The sequence below is a fragment of the Gobius niger genome, assembly GCF_951799975.1.
Source record: "Gobius niger genome assembly, chromosome: 2".
Taxonomy (NCBI): domain Eukaryota; kingdom Metazoa; phylum Chordata; class Actinopteri; order Gobiiformes; family Gobiidae; genus Gobius; species Gobius niger.
In genome coordinates, this window is record NC_136853.1 from 19858226 (window position 1) to 19878139 (window position 19914).

General features: G+C 43.3%; 1 protein-coding gene across 1 annotated transcript in view; it reads right to left on the bottom strand.

Annotated features, from left to right (window-relative positions):
- The window catches only part of astn2 (astrotactin 2), a 294590-nt gene that overhangs the window by 180806 nt on the left and 93870 nt on the right, over nucleotides 1-19914 (bottom strand). The window contains exon 3 of the mRNA XM_079580868.1: nucleotides 8921-9347. Coding sequence (XP_079436994.1) covers nucleotides 8921-9347 — 427 coding nt within the window. The remainder of the gene's footprint in view (nucleotides 1-8920; nucleotides 9348-19914) is intronic.

The following is a 19914-nucleotide window of genomic DNA, read 5'->3' on the forward strand; positions in this document are numbered from 1 at the left end:
ACAGACTTCTGCAACACATGTCACAAATGTTAATTCATCTGGGCATTTTCGAAGAGCAGGTGGCAGTGCTCACAAACATCAATGCATTGACTGGAAAGACAAGAGCTGAAAGGGATATCAGGCCATTTTGTTATTCTAATGTATATTCAAACAGTTAGTTAAAAAGCACATGTGACTAAGAAAGGAACATGCGCTGAAAACACCTTTAGGTCTGTTCAATAGTTTGAAAGGCATGTTAATTGGCCATTTTAAAATTGCATGTCTATCATTATGCTTTAGCAAAGGTTTCTTTTTCATCTGCAGTTTTCATTTTTCAAAGAATTTCAACCTGGAAAACCTACCTGCATCACTACAGCGCCTCTCTGGCTGCACATCACCAATCATCAATCAAACCATCATCTCAAGCCGCACCTCCATGACAGCCAATCACCACAGCAGTACTTTCCTGCCACAGCCAATCATCACCCACACCCGTTTCCCAGCTGTGCTGCGACCTTCCTCCGCCTGGTCTCACCTCGTGGTCCACTGGCCGCCTCAGATCTCATCCTCTACCACCGGACTCCAGGGGAAAACTTCTCACTTAATTAATTAATTAGAGTAAATGTGCACTTCCACAAAGACACATTTTAATCTCATACCATCCACATTAACTGAGTGCATTTTCTCCAGTTCGTGGCTTTTTCATTGCTTTGTTGTTGTGTTTTCGTGGCCCTTCTGTGCTCTTCCAGAATGGACATGTGGCCAGTCCGCCCCTACATGGCATCAATTCACTGTCTTCTGAGCGCAACACATGATCCATGTCCAATAAACTCTGTGTTTCTCTGAGTCTTTTCAGGTTGAAATAACGTGAGGCCAAAGGTGGGCAAACAAAGGCCCAAACTAAGGCACAAGCTTTATTTTATAAAACCTATAAAACTCAAAATGGATAATGGTTAAAAATCAATACGCACACAAAGGTTTTCGGGTTGCCAGATTTGTGGTATTTAAGTGCAGCAGCTTTTTGAGCTTTTCTAGAAGAAAAAAAAACAAACAAAACTGTCCAAGAGTTTTGGCAGTGATATTTCCCAAGAAAATATGCAATATGATTTGCATGATTTGCAGATGACACAGTGGTGGTAGGACTCATCTCAACAATGAAGCAGCCTACCACGAGGAGGTGGCTCTGCTGGCAAACTGGTGTAAACAACCTGGTCATCAACATCTCCAAAACCAAGAAGATGGTGGTGGATATGAGGAGGGGGACGCACCATCACGCCCCTTTAAACATCCATGGTGCCACAGTAGAGAGAGTTCCCTATAAATACCTGGGGGTAAACATCTCTGAGGACATGAAATGGGACCAACACATCTCCGCTGTAGTCAAGCAGTCAAGGCAGCGGCTGCATCACCTCAGGAAACTGAGGCAGTTTAACATCTCAGCAAGGCTGCAGAAAAAACGTGCTAACCGGATGTTTGACTGTGTAGTACGGGGCTGCTACAGAGAGGGACAAGAAGGTGCTCAGGAGAGTGGTGCGCTGTGCCGAGCGCATCACGAGGACTTCCCTGCTCCGGAAGAGCTGTATCGGAGGGACTGCGTGAAGAGGGCACAGCGGATCATGGCAGATGTTCACCACCCCCACCATGAGCTGTTCCAGTGGCTGCCCTCTGGAAGGAGGCTTCGCTCTCTTTGTGCGGGATCCGTGAGGTTCAACACGAGCTTCATCCCCCAGGCTATACGCCAAATGAACACCCTCTTAAAGGAGGAACAAACATGAGATTCAACAAACACAAGATTCAACATGAGCTTACTCCCTGTAGGCCCCATGAACACTTTATTGTAGATTATCTATCTATCTAACTATCTAGCTATGCAGCTTGATTCATAATAATGATCCCAAATCACACATCTAACATCCTGGTCACTCATTGGAGAAACAAATAGAAAACCCATAAAAATTCTGGATCTAAATCCCCTGGGTCATACCATCACTGCAATATCCTGGATCAATACAAAATGCTTTATTTTCAAAATCTTAGAAACAGCTGCCTTATAAACAAAAGACTTCATGAATTATGTCCGCAAGCTTTGGACTTTTGGGTGCAGTTTTGGATGCTAATGGCTCGAAACCCTGCTCACAAGGCTCTGAAGTTTGGCCTTTATAATGATGCAGCAACAAGCAAAAAGCTCTATTTTATATTCAATTTGAAAAGCATATTTAAAGTGTTTCCAAAAGGCTTTTGTCGCTGATTTGAACATGTCCAACATGAAGCCTCCGGTTGGCAAAGGTTCAGGCTGAAAGCGTGATCCCAAAGCAAATATTCTTCAAGCACATAATATGAAAATGTGGGAGATTTTTTTTTTTTTCATTCTCTGGACACACAAATACACTGAGCAACAACAAAAGCCAACTATTTCTGTTTTGTTTATGTTTATACGCTAACAAGCCTGGTGCAAAAGATGTGAAAATAAGACGATCTCATTCACAATCGTTTGTTTTTGTTTTTTTCCCACAACTTTACCCTTTTGATCTAAAATCCTTTTCTGTATGGATAAAATGCAGAAAGCTACAAACATGGATAGAGCTGACTATGTTTAAAATTTTGTAATAGTGACCCTGCATCCTCTCATAACTCAACAGATAAGCTTTTCACCTGAATTAGCCTCATGTGTCATCTCCCCATAAGCCCTTCCAAATCCAAAAACTCCACAGCAAAAATTGAAAGTGACAGTCCTCATTTGTTTAGTTGTCTGTGAAACAAAAGCTGCTACTGACCACCAGCATATGAGCTATGGCCATAATCCGCAGGGATAATAGCAGTGTCCATCTGAATGGGGGTTATCTGTCAGGAAGGACACACTGATAAAAAAAAAAGAGACAGCGATTGCCATTTGGTGAGAGATGGTACCAAGGAACAGGTGTGCAAGCTAGTGGCCAATGCATTCACCAGTTAATGTCAAGAAACTATGGTTTGAGGCTATTGAATGAGAGAACCCAGATATTTGCAGAAGATTTCAGCATATGACTATTTCATGAAAGGGAAGAAGGGAAAGGAGCAAGAAATAAACGAAGCCTCGCAGACAATGCATGAATGTGACCTTGGGAGTAATTGGGAACATAAGGGGAGGAGACAGGGTATGAGATGAGATTAAGTGTGTATCAACAGAGCATGCGACAGGAGAGTCTCTGCAACTATGAACCATAGGCGGGGTAATTACATTCACACGTGCACAAAATGTCTCTCAAAGAAGAATCTGATCTACCAATTGTTTTGTTTTTGTGGATGTATTTTTGCTAATTTTCATGGCCATATGTTAACTCTTCAGCTCCTTCTTCAAATGATTATTTAGCGTTATAGAGGTGAAACTCGGAAAATTTGAATATCGGGAAAAAGTGTATTTATTTCTGCAATTCAACTTAAAATGTGAAACTAATATATGACATAGACTCATGTCCTAATGTACATGTAGTTGTGTTTCACTCACACAGATGTCACACATATTTTTAGAAACTAGAAGATCTTGGCTTTCAAATGAGGTTTCACACTGACACATAGGTTTTAAGCTCTCTAGTCAATACACTTTGAGATTTAGATGTAAATAATGTTGACACTAAACCTAATCTTAACCCTAACCCTAAGGTGGCAGTGAACGGGTTAAAATGTTAAACTAATATGTGGCATAGACTCATGACATGCAAAGTGTCATATGTCGAGCCCTTGTCTGTTATCATTTTGATGATTATGGCTTACAGTCCATTTTCAAATATTCTAATTTTCTGAGATGTTTCATTTGGAGTTTTTACAAGCTGTGAGCCATAATTATCGAAATTATATCAAATAAAGGCTGATATATCTCACTTTGCTTTGATTTTGGCTCGCAGCTTGTAAAAAACACAAATTAGACTAGAATATTGTGAAAAGGGACTATATTGTAGACTCAAAGTGTCACCCTTTCCTCAGCTAGTTCATCCAAAACACCTGCAAAGGGTCCCTGAGACTTTAAATGGTCTCAGTCTGGTTCACTGTAGTTCACCATCATGGGGAGGACTGCTAAGCTGCAGTTGTGCAGAAAACCATCATTGACACTCTCCACAAGGAGGGAAAGCGTCAAAAGGTAATAGCAAAAGAAGTTGGATGTTCTCAAAGTGCTGTATCAAAGCACAGTCATAGAAAGTTAAGTGGAAGGAAAAGTGTGGAGGATAAAGGTGCACAAGCCACAGGGATGAGCACAGTCTGGAGAGGACTGTCAGGAAAAGGCCATTCAAAAGTGTGGGTGACCTTCACAAGGAGAGGTCTGAGGCTGGAGTCAGTGCATCAAGAGCCTCCACACACAGCCGGATCCTGGACATGGGCTTCAAATGTCATAGCTCTTGTTAAAGCATCCTGGTCTTCCATAACACTTCAGCAGTGCCACAGGCTGATAGCATCCAATGCCAGGGGCCCAAATCAAGTACTAAGTACACATGCATGATTATAGTTTTCAGAGGACCCACATTTCTCTGTTTAAAATATTTTTTTATTGATTTCATGTAATATTCTAATCTAAATTATTATTATTTTTTTTAAGCTGTAAGTAAAATCATCCAAATTAAAACAAACAAAGGTTTGACATAATGTTATTTTGCAAGTCATGAGTCTATATCATATATTACTTTAACATTTTAACCTGTTCACTGCCACCTTAGGGTTAGGGTTAGGATTAGGTTTAGGGTTAACAATTATTTACATCTAAATCTCAAAGTGTATTGACTGGAGAGCTTACAACCTATGTGTCAGTGTGAAACCTCATTTGAAAGCCAAGATCTTCTAGTTTCTAAAAATATGTGTGAGATCTGTGTGAGTGAAACACAACTTAAATTACATTTGCTGTCTGTAACCCTAATCATATCCTGAACTAACCTAACCCTAACCCTAACCCCTGATCAGGGGGAACGGCAGGTAACAGGTAAAGTTGAATTACAGAAATAAATGAACTTTTTCACGATATTCTAATTGTTATTGTTATATTCTAACTGATTTGTTATTTGGGGTTTCATTGGCTGTTGGAGCATATAAATAATTTAGCTACACTATTTTTTAAAAAGCGTGTAGTGCCATGCAGGACAACCTACTGTACAGGGCAGGCATTGTTAAACACACGGGAAATGGATGGCTCTTGAGCTCTCTGTGCCTTGACTGGGCTTGTTGAAAATGTGTAATTAATCTTAAGATAAACATAAAAGTTTATTCATAATGCAAATGAAAGTACAAGTCACATTTCTCTCTGCCAGCTAATTACTATAGAAATATGATGTGTACATGGTGCCAAACTGAGCTCAGGCAGGCAGTCTGTTCCACAGCCTCTAATCAGAGTTGGCTGAAAACAACATGCACATTTTGCTGTGTAATAATCATGCACTGATGATAACACTAAAATATTGGGTGAGGAATTTAAGGATTTGTACAACACATAGGAAAATCTTCTTAAATAATCTTAAAAATATGAATTTTGTCCATCCATCCATCCATCCATTTTCTTCCGCTTTATCCGGGGCCGGGTCGCGGGGGCAGCAGTCTCAGCAGAGATGCCCAAACTTCCCGATCCACACACACCTCCTCCAGCTGTTCTGGGGGGACCCCGAGGCGACACCAGGCCAGCTCGGAGACATAGTCCCACCACCGTGTCCTGGGTCTTCCACGAGGCCTTGTCCCACTAGGACATGCCTGGAACACCTCCCGCGGGAGGCGACCAGGAGGCATCCGGAACAGATGCCCGAGCCACCTCAGCTGGTTCCTTTCGACGTGAAGGAGCAGCGACTCTACTCCGAGCTCCTCCCGGGTAACTGAGCTCCTCACCCGATCTCGGAGGGTGCGCCCAGCCACCCTGCGAAGGAAACTCATTTCGGCCGCTTGTATTCGCGATCTTGTCCTTTCGGTCATGACCCAAATCTCATGACCATAGGTGAGGGTGGGAACGTAGATCGATCGGTAAATCGAGAGCTTTGCCCTCCGACTCAGCTCCCTCTTCACCACGACAGACCGATACAGCGACCGCATCACTGCTGACGCCGCACCGATCCGTCTGTCGATCATCCCACCGACCTGTAGAGGGGAAGCCACCTTTTTCCGGTGGAGAAGCATGGCCTCAGATTTGGAGGTGCTGATCCCCATCCCGGCCGCTACACACTCGGCTGCAAACCGCCCCAGTGCGTGCTGAAGGTCCTGGTTCGTTGAAGCCATCAGAACAACATCATCCGCAAACAGCAGAGATGAGATCCTGAGGCTCCCAAACCGGACACCCTCCGGCCCCTGGCTGCGCCTAGAAATTCTGTCCATAAAGGTAATGAACAGAACCGGTGACAAAGGGCAGCCCTGGCGGAGACCAACACGCACCGGGAACAGGTCTGACTTACTGCCGGCAATGCGAACCAAGCTCCTGCTGCAGTCATACAGGGCACGGACAGCCCTTAACAGAGGGCCCCGGACCCCATACTCCCGGAGCACCCCCCACAGGGCACCACGAGGGACACGGTCGAACGCCTTCTCCAGATCCACAAAACACATGTGGACTGGTTGGGCAAACTCCCACGAACCCTCGAGCACCCGATGGAGGGTATAGAGCTGGTCCAGTGTGCCACGACCAGGACGAAAACCGCATTGTTCCTCCTGGATCCGAGGTTCGACTATCGGTCGGATCCTCCTCTCCAGCACCCTGGAGTAGACCCTTACCGACTGGTAGGGTCTCCCATGGCAAACAGGTCCGAGGTGACGGGTCAGACGAAGAGCAGTTCAGAAGACCCTTATGGACGTACACTATACAAGGACCGTGACGTCGCCCGGCATGGCGCAGCCGGGGCCCCACCCTGGAGCCAGACCTGGGGTTGGGGCCCGAACGCGAGCGTCTGGTGGCCGGGTCTCTGCCCACGGGGCCCGGCCGGGCACAGCCCGAAGGGACGACGTGGGCCCGCCCTCCTGTGGACCCACCACCCGCAGAGGGATCCGTAGGGGTCGGGTGTGGAGAGGACTGGGTGGCAGTCAGAGGCAGGTGCCTCGACGACCTGGTCCGCATGCATCAATATTGTTGTTATGAAAATATGCAAAATTACACTATTGAGTATTGTCAATGTCCAGAAACAAAATTAGAACAAAGCCCAGGAACACACCATATAATTTGCAACATTTATAGCCAAAAGTTTCCCAAAATGATTGAGACTCCTTTTTGTCAATGTCACCCACCAATGCTACTTAAATCTCACGCAAACGATGGATACAATATTTTACTATTTGTAAGATCGACTAACTGAATTGTACCTTTCATTCTGTGCCTGACGGATAAATACTGTAAATTACCAACCACTCAATTATTCTAACACCAACACATTACAGTGTACAGCTATAAAGGCAGTGAGGGGGCCTTGCCCAAGGATACATTAAGTTACATAATTACATAAGTTAAGTTAAGATGATATAATATAACAGAAGCCTTTAGTTTATTGATCTCACAATGGAGAAATCCACTTGTTAAATCCGCTCTCAAGAAACACTCAGGGTGTGCAAAAAAAATGAAATGTGCAGTCAACTAAAGCAGAACTAAGTAACTCATGCCCCTAGAGGCTATAAGCGCCACTGCAGGTGCCGTAGCATGTTAAGATTTTTACTCATTAATTGTCCGTGAGAGTAAATACTACGCAGACAGAAAAGACAAAGGGAGAGAGGGATATTTTACATCCAATCACACTATGGAGGTCATTTTTTTCACTCAAACTTGGCTGTAAATACTGTTTAAGTGGCGTTAGCTTTGCCCGTTAGCCTGTTAGCTTCTTCTTCATGATTCCATTAGTGTGTATTGGTGCCTCCGACCCGGTGCAGGAAAGCTGCAAGCATGGTTTTCTGGCCAGAGACACCGGGGGAGATGAAAGACCCCCCCAATCATCCCATTAACACTTGTATTACCCCCAGAGGGACTACAGAAAGGATTTATCAAGGTAAACAAGTTACTTAGTACTGCTTTAAATAGTAAACAAAGATATCTTATGTACAATGAATACAGATAATAAACAATAAAGTTAGAGTAGACTATAAAAAACGTCAGCAGTGCAAATTCTTTCAGCCTTGATGCAGGTAAATGGAAATTGATACACTTTACCTGCACTTTACCTGATTCGTCCTACTGTAGTGCCAGGCTAAGTGGCAGAGCATCTCCACAGACTAAGCTGGTCTGTCACCTCGTTGCAACATTTTGACAAATGTTTACAACTTAAACAGAGAGCTTTGATTGTATAATAAAAGGCATTGACTGTGTCCTTGCCTGAAGTCAAGCCAAGTCCACTGGGTCACACACCGACACGCATCAACATCTAATCGACCAGAGAATCTCCCCGAGCACTCTCCACCTCTGCACATTACATTAGACCACCCTATTACATTACTGCATGACATACAGTACACATTTGAAGTCAAGCCAAATACAAACAGATGCTTCTACTTTGGTTAGTGAATACAGTGTGTGACTAAGCAGCACTCTTAACATCTTCACTGATGCATTAAACTGCGTTGTGTAAAACTGCCCATTTTTGACGAAGGCAGAACAGGCTGTGCAAGAGAACACGAGGAGAGCTGACCAGAGCAGAGTGAAGTGTCCAGGCCTGGCCATCTGGGGAGCTGGCACTGCAAGCCTACACGGATGTACGAATCAGACTGGCAAATGGGAGGACAGGACAACCGCTGAGGACAACACATTTTCACATATTCTGCTGCATTCTGCTCACGGTGGAATAATAAATCACAGGAAACTCGTTTTTGCATGACCATTTTCTGACCATAAATATTGCACAATGCAGATTTCCAGAGATTAGACATAAGATTAGGGCATAAAATGGGAGGGCTGGGTCATTTTCTAGGCGCCTGTATGTAGTAGAAGCACAAAACAAAGGCAAGGTCAAATATTTTCACTATTACTTACCTTGTGTGTCAAAATTTCGTTGTACGCCGTCTTCTTGGCACATCATGTCCGTGCGGCCCCCGACGGTGCCATAGCCATCCTGCACCTTTCCGTCGCTCAGTTTGTTGTGGATCTGGTTGGGCGTGGAGTTGAAGGAGGACATTTGGGCATTGGGATCATCCTCGTCGCAGTCGTAGTCGTCGAGGATGGGCGTCTCGCGAATGGGCATGCCGATGACGGAGCTGCCATGCTGGTGGGTGTTCCTGGAGCCCCGGTAGCTGTCCCTGCCCTGTGGCCCCAGCAGGACGGAGGGGATGTAGTGGATCTCATGCGTGGCCTCGGTGCTGGCGCTCTTCTGCGGGACCCGGCGACGTTTGCACCACCGGTGACGAGTGTAGAGAACCAGAGTGAAGAGGAGGATGAGGAGGAGGAGGGCAATGAGGCCTCCCTAGAGTACACAGAAAAAAAACAGGAAAATATGATGGCATCTGTGGGCATCGCTAACACTTGAACTGTGTATCGATCTGCTGAAGCATTACGATTGCTGAGCATGAACGAGGTTAGCCTTAGGTGCAATGGATTTCTCCTGGAGCAGCAGTTGACACTGGGAGCTGCCTCGGTGCCACTGGCAGTTCAAGAGCCTCTAAAACAAACCAGTCCTGGGATATCCATGTCCCTAACCCACACGATGAAGCGGAGACATCATATTTTGATCTCATAGAGTTTTTCCAACCTAATGAAATTGTGAAACGCAAAAAAAGGCCAGGTGGTTTTGCTATTGTGCCCATATCTACCACATAATCAGCCAAGCACAGCCAGCCAGACTTAGAAATGATTTTCCCATCATGTATCAAATGAGCAAGAAACATATTTGGAGCGTCAGTTTAATTGACTTGGTGCCCTCTATTTTGACCTTTTTTTCCCTCCTTCCCAAAACATTAGCTAGAAGCTCCAAACAAGAAGCCTAGCATTGCTTCTTGGTTCATTACATTTTTGGCCACTAGAGAAACATCCAAGACACAGCAATTACAAGCCGTGGCAAGGTCAGATTTATGTCTGGAATTGGGATTGAAAAGGGAGCGCAACAGTAGAGGTTGAGAGAGAGTTCCCAGAGCTGTTCTCTAGTATTGTTGCTTTGAAATGGTACACTGTCTGAGTAAGGCTTTATCCACACGAAGACAAACTGTCTTTGTAAGCATGAAGCCAGCTCAGTTAATGTGTGCGTCCACATGGGCAGACTAAGGTCTGTGAAACCGGCGCAATTCATCTTCCAGGCCTGTGTGAGGCGCTGTGACGCTAACACAGATAGTAGAACAAGATGTGCTTTTGTGGAATGTAAACAGTGAAAATGAAAGTGATTCAAGGATTTACGATCTACAGAAGAGATGAGGAGGCGAGTTTATTCTTAAGATGTAACGGGACTAAAGCAGAAAAACCTGTCAGTGACCGGACTTTGACTGTTAGTCCAAAAACACAGACTGATTGGGCCGTGTTTTTCTACTGGTCACCTGTGGCTTGTGGACTGCAGTGGAGCAAAGAGGAGCGGAGTAAAATCATTATAGATCCATGAGGAAAACTCATTATAAGGTCAGTAGATTATGGATCACAGACACCACTCTGGCGCTGTGATGTCATCGTTTTAGTAAAAGTTGTGGAGATGTCGTAACAAACGGAGCCACGTAAACAGCGTTTTGAGATTTTTCCACTCTGGAACCTAGTTTGGAAAATGTCCGTTTACAGACCCCCAAAACGCCGGGCTCATATCTATGATACACTGGTTTGAAAAAAAATATTTGCGTTGTCCACACGAAGTCCTCACCATGACTTCGTGTGGACAGGACCTAAAAGTAAGATCTAAGATCATCCAAATAATAATAATAAAAAACCTTCACATAAGCATCACTGTTTGAGCATAACTTCCCACAATCGATAGGCTTCAGGTAAAGTGGAGATTATGTGTTTTTTCAAAAAGGACACATCAACCATTTAGTACAAAAACAAGAGAAATACATTATACCATGAAAAAACTATGCACCAATAGGGAAGAACCAATAGGGAAGACATTATTCAGCAAGCAACAATGTAGTAGTAGTGGTAGTAGTAGTATTAGTTGTTGTTGCATTTGCACATGAGGGATACCACACACTTCATCACCAAGGAGTAATCAATACAAATGACACAAGCACCCATTCATCACTACATTTAAAATTCTATCTATATGTAGGAAAAACAAACCCGCTTCAAATTATAACTCCAGGACTGCTGGCTGTCCATAAATCACAATGCACTGAGAATGGGAGGCGAACTGGGTAGCACCCACCAACTTGTTCATTAATCTTCAGCAGGATGGCAGCTTTTGCAGAAACGCACTGCCACAAACTCCCTTTAGCCCACAATTGCACATTCATTCCCTGTGAAGAATAGCTGAGGTCTATGACAGCTTATGTTTCATTTTGGAGCCTGAGTGATAATGCACTGACATTGTGTGACTCCGCACTTTCCCTGAGAAATGGTGATGTAAGATCGCCGGGATTTGCATTCAATAATAGTGAACAGAAGAAATGCCATAGTTCAAGACACTTATGATAATGCATATATGAATGTGTTATGGTAATGGAGAGTTCTGGCTCTGGTTGGCGAGGATGTGGGTGCAGGGAGGCCAAACCTGAACCACGTATTCTTGCATTATCATCGTTTAGCTTATCTGACCAAATCAATGGTGGATTTTAATGAGTTTATTTATTTCACACAAACAGGACAGAGTGGCCTGTATTTCCTGGTCATGTTTATCTAATTTCCTAATGTTTTCCAACAATCTTTTTATTTTGGTTCTGTCTCGTGTTTTTCTCGACACTTTCCTCTTTTCTGTCCCTGGCATTATGTGTCTTATTCAATTCCCCTTGATGTTTGATCACATCTATTCTCCCTTTTTTAGCACAACAACCATATAAATTCACAGTGGCAGATGTAGCCATGAGGGGAAATTGGTTTTCTGTTCATCTCCAGACCCTACAAATCCCCTGCACCGCTCTCGTCCTAAGTGAAAGCAGCAGGAAGTCCCATGATTTAACTCTCCTCTATAGTACGTCTTTACTGACTTCTGCCTGATTATTTTCTCTTTTGCTTCGCATTGGACGGCAACCAGTAAACAGGATGTTCTTTATTACAGGATTTAGGCCACTTTTTGTCAAATTTAGAATCGCCTTCATACAGAATGTTTCCAGTAATATTATATGCCACGTGTAGAAAAGTCTAAATCAACAATGCTTTATAAATCTTTCTGAAGTTAATTTCAAATTGATTTCAGAAGATCCCTGTCACAATTTTCTTTTTTTTTTTTAACATTAAGGAAGTTCCTTTTTGCATTTTCTTTTTAAATAAACAGCGAAAGTGAATGGTTTGCTCGACGGTCCATTAATTAGCAGATGTTTCCAAAGTGTTACCACACTGACATCCTGTAAGTATATGCGAGCTCAGACAGCTGAAGTGTCAAAGCTGTGCTACATTCCAAATCTGCTCTAACTGATTGTGTTTTTTGTTTTAACTTTTACAGGGCTCAAAAGTGCAGTTTGGTTGTAATTGTGACCAAAAGTTATCTGACAACTAAATATTATTTCTTGGTTGCACTGGTGCATCTGCCCTTTACTGACCATGATTTACACCAGCTTCATTCAATGAGACTATTTGTTTTCTTAAAGAGACTAGTTGCAAGTTGGTCATTTTTAGGTTCACTACTGTCACCTCAGGTCTTACGTGTAACTGCAGATTCTATATTAAGCTCGTGCATGACGACAGTGCAGGATTTTAGAGGCAGTTGTGGTGAACAGGTCTGGGCTCATTCTACACATTAGGACATGACTGGAACATGTAGGGGGAGGAAATTACAGAATTGTAAACATTTTAAACTCCATATAGTCCCTTTCTATTTTTTCAAATTCATTGCCTAAAGCCAAAGCTTTCTGCATAATACAACTAAAACAGTCATACATATTTATAATTATGCAGAAAATAGTTTATTGAAGATGAACTGATACAGATATACAGTGTATTTGAGTTGAACCCTGTTTTTAGGATTTTTTCGGAGCATCTTAAAAGTGGTGCACTTAAATTATTAAACCAAAATGTTAACATTGACAAGCCTTTGTCAACTCTTATCACTGAAAACACAGATGAGACTGTTCACAGCTCTAACACGAAGAAGAAGAATTTACTGTGGAAAAGCCCGCTCCTCTCACCTGCTGTGGTTGTGTCCACCACCAGCCTCAGAACGGCCCCAGGACAAGCTCAAAGTGACTTTCCAGTCTATAAAATTGTCTCAAATGCTTGATATTTAATATTGTTTAATTTTGGCCAATGGGCGAGGAAAGATAAGATAAGATAAGATAATCTATTATAGAAAACGCAATCTCAATGGGCGCCGCCTGGGCGCCGCCATGTTTATTTCCCATACCGACTTTGAAGCTAAGCAGGGAAGTGCCTGGTTAGAACTGGGATGGGAGACCGTTCCTCTGAAGCTTATTACATCCGCGGCCGGCCCCCACGTGACGGTCCCACCGGCCGCGGGCATTGGCCACGGGTCCATATGGACCGCGGTGCTGCTGTCCGAGGACAACCCGCTGTCACAAAAACGCGAGTGCACGAGATCTGACTGCCGTGCGTGTGCGCGCATCCAAACAGGGCAATGTGTGTGTGCGCGCGTGTGTGTGTGTTCGTGCGTGTGTGTATGTATGTGTGCGCGCGAGCATCGAAACAGGGCGATGTGTGCGTGTGTGTGCGTACGTGTGTATGTGCGTACGTGTGTATGTGTGCGCGTGCGCATCCAAACAGGGCGATGTGTGCGTGTGTGTATGTGTGTGTGTGCGTGCCCAAAACCTGCTCAAACGAGCCTCTAATCAAACGCGCTGCTCCGACTGATTTATCCTCCGTGTGAGTAAAAGCGAAAATGAAACTACCAGTTAACGACAGCATGGCCTGCACTACGTGTTTTTTTTTCTTTCTTTTTTTTACTTTGCTGCTGTACCATTTGTTTTCTATTTTGCTTTCACGTATTGTGAGCTCAGAGGTACATTTTATTCTAAAGCAGCTTTGAAAGCATTGCCAATTGTATTGTAAGGTTATAAATACTGTCTAACAACGATCATTAGGCTATTTCAGTTCAAAACCAACTTATTACTTTTTTTATTGTACACTACCGTGATGCACCAAACCACGGGTCCTGCACCGTGACCCAAACCGTTAGAGCTGAACCCCTAATATTTATCCATAATTATTCCACTGTCTCTTGAATCCTGTTCCCCGAGTTTAGCGAAAATATTGTCGTTGTAGTTTATAAGAAAGGAGCACGGGTGCATCAAACACTCCAATTGCAGTTTGTTTGAAAAAAAATTTTAGCCTTCATTCTTTTACACATTTGTAGTGGCCATAGTTTTTGGAATGGGTTGGGAACCACTGGTCTACAGCTGAACTGAGTGACGGGTTGGACATTTCTTTGTAATCACTCACAATCTCAGAATATCAAATGTGGAGACTAGCGAGGCCCGGCCGAAGGCCGGGTCTCAGCTAGTATTAGATAGATAAGATAAGATAATATCAACCCGCGGTGGCCAGGGGCGACTCCAAAAGACACTTGGTAAACGGCGTTTCTATGTAGCTTTGGACTTTGTTTGTACTGCTTAAAAGCCTGGCTCCAAAGAGTTTTTCAGCTATGACCCATGTGACACTTGGCTAGATGTCATATTTGTATGACATTTCTGAACATCAGCAATAAAAAGCTGAAGCCTAAATCTATGATTGACAGGCTCTGCAGCTCTGTGGAGACTCGTAGCTGGTCCACCTGGGGCTTCGTAGGAGGAGATTACGCAGCCATGTTAATTTCACAGACCACTTGGGATCATTACAATGAATGGGGCAGAATGGAACACCGGTTGTCTCTTCTATCTTATACCTATGGTTTTGGCAATGAATCCTGCTTGAAGGGAACGTTCAGACATTTCTAAAGTGGTACTCTTAAATGATGTCCTAGTGTGTCTAATCCTTGGGTGTATCAGTGCAACCAACAAAAAACGTTAGTCTGGAGCCCTGTTTTATTACTCAGAAAAAATCAGGTTGTTCACGGCTAGTTCTTCAGTTTGACACCTCTATTTATTCCCTCACTTGGACATAGAGCTGTGGGAAAGCAGATGTTTCACCAGATGCTTAATTGACTGTTGTGGTTAAATTACAATGAAGGTGGTTATTAAAACACAAATGTGCCTTAGAGCAGTGGTTCTCAATTGATGAAAGAAAAAACTACTGATGAACAGTAAAGCAAAGGGCCGTGACCCTCTGAAAACAGACAACCATTTTAATGTGTAATGTTTAACATACCCGGTAAGTGGCGATTGAAATATCTTATATTTATATATGTAAAAAATAAAGGGAACACTTGAAGTATATATATATGTATGTATATATCAGTGAATAACAACACTTTTATGATTGAGAATTGAGAGAGATGAGAGGCACACGTTCACGATGGCACGTTCTTGCAGTTTACCCCGTGCTGAACTATATAATGTATCTCTTACCCCCTCACATGGAATTCTCATTTAAGAAAATGGCTTGCATTTGTTTCCTCCCATGCATTGTAATAGAGCCCGGCTATATTTCTTTGTATAATGACATCCCATGATGCTCACTGTTTGCATGGTAACCAAATATAATTGGCTGATGACCATGCACGGCTGCCTGCTCATTACAGTGGTAAATTAGGACTGCTGGAGAAGAAGATAGCAGACGGGCCTCCACTCTGTAAGTCCAGCCTCCCGCCCCATACTCTGTTATTGCTCTTTCATTAGCTGTGCAGATAAAAACATGCTAATACTGCACTAAGGGAGCCGGATCACTGTAAGTACACACACACACACACACACACACACACACATACAAGCGCACGCACACCTTCATCAGTGACATTTTACAGAGGCAAATATGATTAGAAAGGCAATGCCAATATTTGCTTCGGAGTCACACGGGGCCAATACAGGCTTGACACTGTTCCTGATAACAAGGCAATAAGAGAGCCAGTGCAATGAGGCCCTTGGGGTGACTTTGTTTGTGGAAAAAGGGATGTCTCTGCAATGCAGGTACTGGAAATTGACTTTTATTTTATTTCTCGAAACCACAGGCATCGCAGTGTTGACAATCGTGTGTGGGTGAAATCTGAGTGTGGTAAAATGACCTCTCATATAAAGCGGCTGTTATGCAGAAAACAATTCTAAAGCAAAGCCAAATTTGAAGTAGCCTTCGTTTTTATATAATTTTGCTTCAATGAAGTTAAATGAAGACACACATCTCACACACACATACAGCATCTAAGCAATAGTTGTCAAGGAGATTTAGACATAGTTGTATATTGTGGAAAAACAATCAGCAAAAGGCATACTACTCTGAAAAGTAAAAATAAGTAGTAATATACACGTGCTTGTCATATAATTAGAAAATCATGACAAAGTGCATTCACTTCTGTTATTCAACCTAAACTGTGAAACTAATATATGATAGACTCATTACATGCAAAGTGAGATATGTAGCCTTTATCTGTTATAATTTTGATTATTATGGCTCAGCTTGTAAAAATCCGATCTCAGAAAATTAGAAGATTTTGAAAATGGACTGTAAGCCATAATCATCAACATTATAACAAATAAAGGCTACATGGAACATGTCTTTGACAGCGACCCTGAAACATGGCCCTGCGAGTTGTTAAATGTGCCTGTTTAACGTGCCTGTTAAAAATGTTTGGAACACAACTATTTACAGCTCCCTCTTTTTGTAAGTTTATGCTTTTGCACATAAGCAAGTCCATGCACATGCATTATTATGTAATTACTAAAGAATGAAGTACTGCAGGTAAGTATTCCAGATTAAATGAATGCTTAAGCTTCATTTTTTGTTTTTTGTTTTTTGCTACATTTTGTACCAAACTGCAGATCGATGTGTTTCACCACAGTTTTGCATTATTATGTTTTTTTAATATATATATTAAAAATAATGTTCTGATAGCTGTTTATATGTGTGTATTGTTTTGCATAGCCACAATTAAATCCGATATGATGGTAGACAGTGTATGATGGTGTGGTCATAAAGCAGAAACAGGTGGGCCTTCAGCTCTTGTTATATTCTCTGTTGTTCAGACTGAGGCCTTTATTTGTACCACAGCTGCTGGCCCAGAGTTCCCGCGACACAATGTGAGAACAGACATGTCAGAGAGCACCAGCAGCTCAACACTAGCCAGATGCAATCAGAAACACCTTCCCTTCCTGCATGGTACACCACCACCTCACCTTTTTTTTTTCTTCTCATCTCACAGTGACTCCTTCACTGCTTCGTGCACCAAAGATTTCTCGTGAAAAGGAGCAGCCCTTTTTTCTTGACACATGTGTCGACATGTAGAGAAAGGATGAACAGGTAAATGTGCGATTTGAATGGACTAATTAGCAAATTCCAAAGGCTGCAGTTATGTCCTCTTTAAAGGAATAGGCCACCGTTTTTACATACTAAGATATGCTCTTACCTCACTTTAGACGTGTTAATATATCCCCGTCTGGTCTTTGTCCGTGCGCTCTGCCAGGCAAACGGAGCACATACGCAGCCTCTCCCACATGTCACATAGCTCCGAAAAAGCTCACGATAGAAGCTACCAAGCTCTTCCACGTGTTCCCTATTTAAATAAAGTTACGTGAAGTGTTTTCATGCGAAGTATATTTACACAGAAATGTAACGTGTCGATTTTATAAGCAAATAAAAAGGGGGACTATATTGTGAGGCGTAATGATACGAGGAGTAAAACGTCCGCGCAGTAACTCCTAAAGACTTCCCCCCACTCACTTCCGTCAATAACCTTTAGGAGTTACTGCGCGGACGTTTTACTCCTCGTATCATTACGCCTCACAATATAGTCCCCCTCTTTATTTGCTTATAAAATCGACATGTTACATTTCTGTGTAAATATACTTCGCATGAAAACACTTCACGTAACTTTATTTAAATAGGGAACACGTGGAAGAGCTTGGTAGCTTCTATCGTGAGCTTTTTCGGAGCTATGTGACATGTGGGAGAGGCTGCGTATGTGCTCCGTTTGCGTGACAGAGCGCACGGACAAAGACCAGACGGGGATATATTAACTCGACTAAAGTGAGGTAAGAACATATTTTAGTATGTAAAAACGGTGGCCTATTCCTTTAAACAACAAAACATCTTTCCTGAGGTCATGTAAACCCTGCTAACCCTGTAGTTGGAACATTTACTGGGGCAGCAGTGGTTTTGTGACTGGGGGGTCGACAGTTCGAATCCCGCAGGTGCACACTGTCGTGTCCTTGTAAGACACTTCATTCACCTTGCCTCCAGTGTATGCGTACACCGGTGTATGAATGAAAGTGTGAATGGGTGAGTGGTTGCTTGATGTAAAGCGCTTTGAGTACCAAAAGCAGGTAGAAAGGCGCTATATTGATGTGACCATTTATTTACAATTTACAAACATGTTCTGATATGCATGCCATTATGATTTTAGCAATCTTGTAAAGTTGAAACTAATCTCGTTCATATGCAGGTACAGCAGCCATGTATTTTGGCTGTGTTGGCAGAGATGCCTCTCTAATGCCTGTGAAGTTTCTCCAATGCACCCTGTAGTAACCCACTTCACTGAATAAACTCACCCTGCTTTCCAACCCTTCAGGATCTCATCCTTGGGATGTACCTTATTTTCCGGACTAGAAGTCACACTTGTTTTCATATTTTGCCAGGTTGTGCGTCTTACACTCCGGAGCAACAGAGGCTACTCTTACCGCAATGAAGAGATCAAGGCAACCTAATCACGGACTAAAAGCTAGATGGCCACAGCTAGAGGAACGAGTTCGCAAATGAGAGCTTGAAAAATGTGCTGTTGGGAGAGCCCGGTGCAGTTACGCTTCCGTGCCCGGTAGTTGCCAAGGTGATTGTTCAGAAGTGACACAGAGGATGAAGATTTCAATGCATAAAGTGATTAAGAGAGCGATCAAGCGTTTGGTAAGCTCTTTATGGTATAGTTATCTGAACTGTTAACTAGCTAACCATCAATGTGTTACGTGAGCAAACCGTACGCCTATTCAGCCTGTTGTTTTTTCTTCATTAGGCCATTTTTGGCTGGTGCGTCTTATACTCCAGAGTGACTTGTAGTCTGGAAAATACGGCACTACACGGAGTGTGACACGGTTTTGTCTTTCTGACAGGTTGGCCACATGGTGGAGGGTGATGTGAGCTCAATGTATGTTCAGGGTAAATTTTTTCGGCTTCTCGCACTGACATCCAAACCAAGGTCCAAACTGCATATCCACACGTGCAAAGTCTCAGGAGGGTACAGGAGGCTACTCTGCCACTCTATCCACCTCTGAGGTTGTGACTCTGTATAACACAGTGCTGACTACCCCTAATATGTGCATGAATGGGTGGTGTGAGGAGAAAAGCAGCAACTTCCCTCTCTCTTGGTACAGCAGCATTTTTTGCCTCTTTCTGCAAACTGAATTTGTAGTTTCTATGTTCCACCTTGTTTTGTTGGATACTTTTGTACGTCTTTGCCATGTTGTTGTGTGGTTCGGTAGATTTTTTTCACTGCAGAGAGTCCATAATGGTCCTGAAGAAAGCAGCTTTGTAAAAGCAAACAAACTGCAGCTTGTGAGACAAAAACCCGGCAAATGTTCTTCTGAAACATTGAAGAGGCACCAAGAGCCCCCACACCTGCAGCACAGTGGAGGTGTCACAAGAGGCGCTACGGGAAACAAGGAAGGGACCAACGAGAAGATGGTGAAAGACTGTTGTGGTGCAGAGGGAGCTGCGCAGGAGGAAGAGGAAGGAGGAGGTGGAGGAGGAGGTGACCAGTGCAGGACACCATGCTCCAACACCAACAGGGACAAACCCAGGAGGCGCTGCACCATTTCAGAGGCTCAGAGGAGACTGAAAGCAGCCAGCCAGGTTTCCTCCGGGTGCAACAGTTTCCCCAA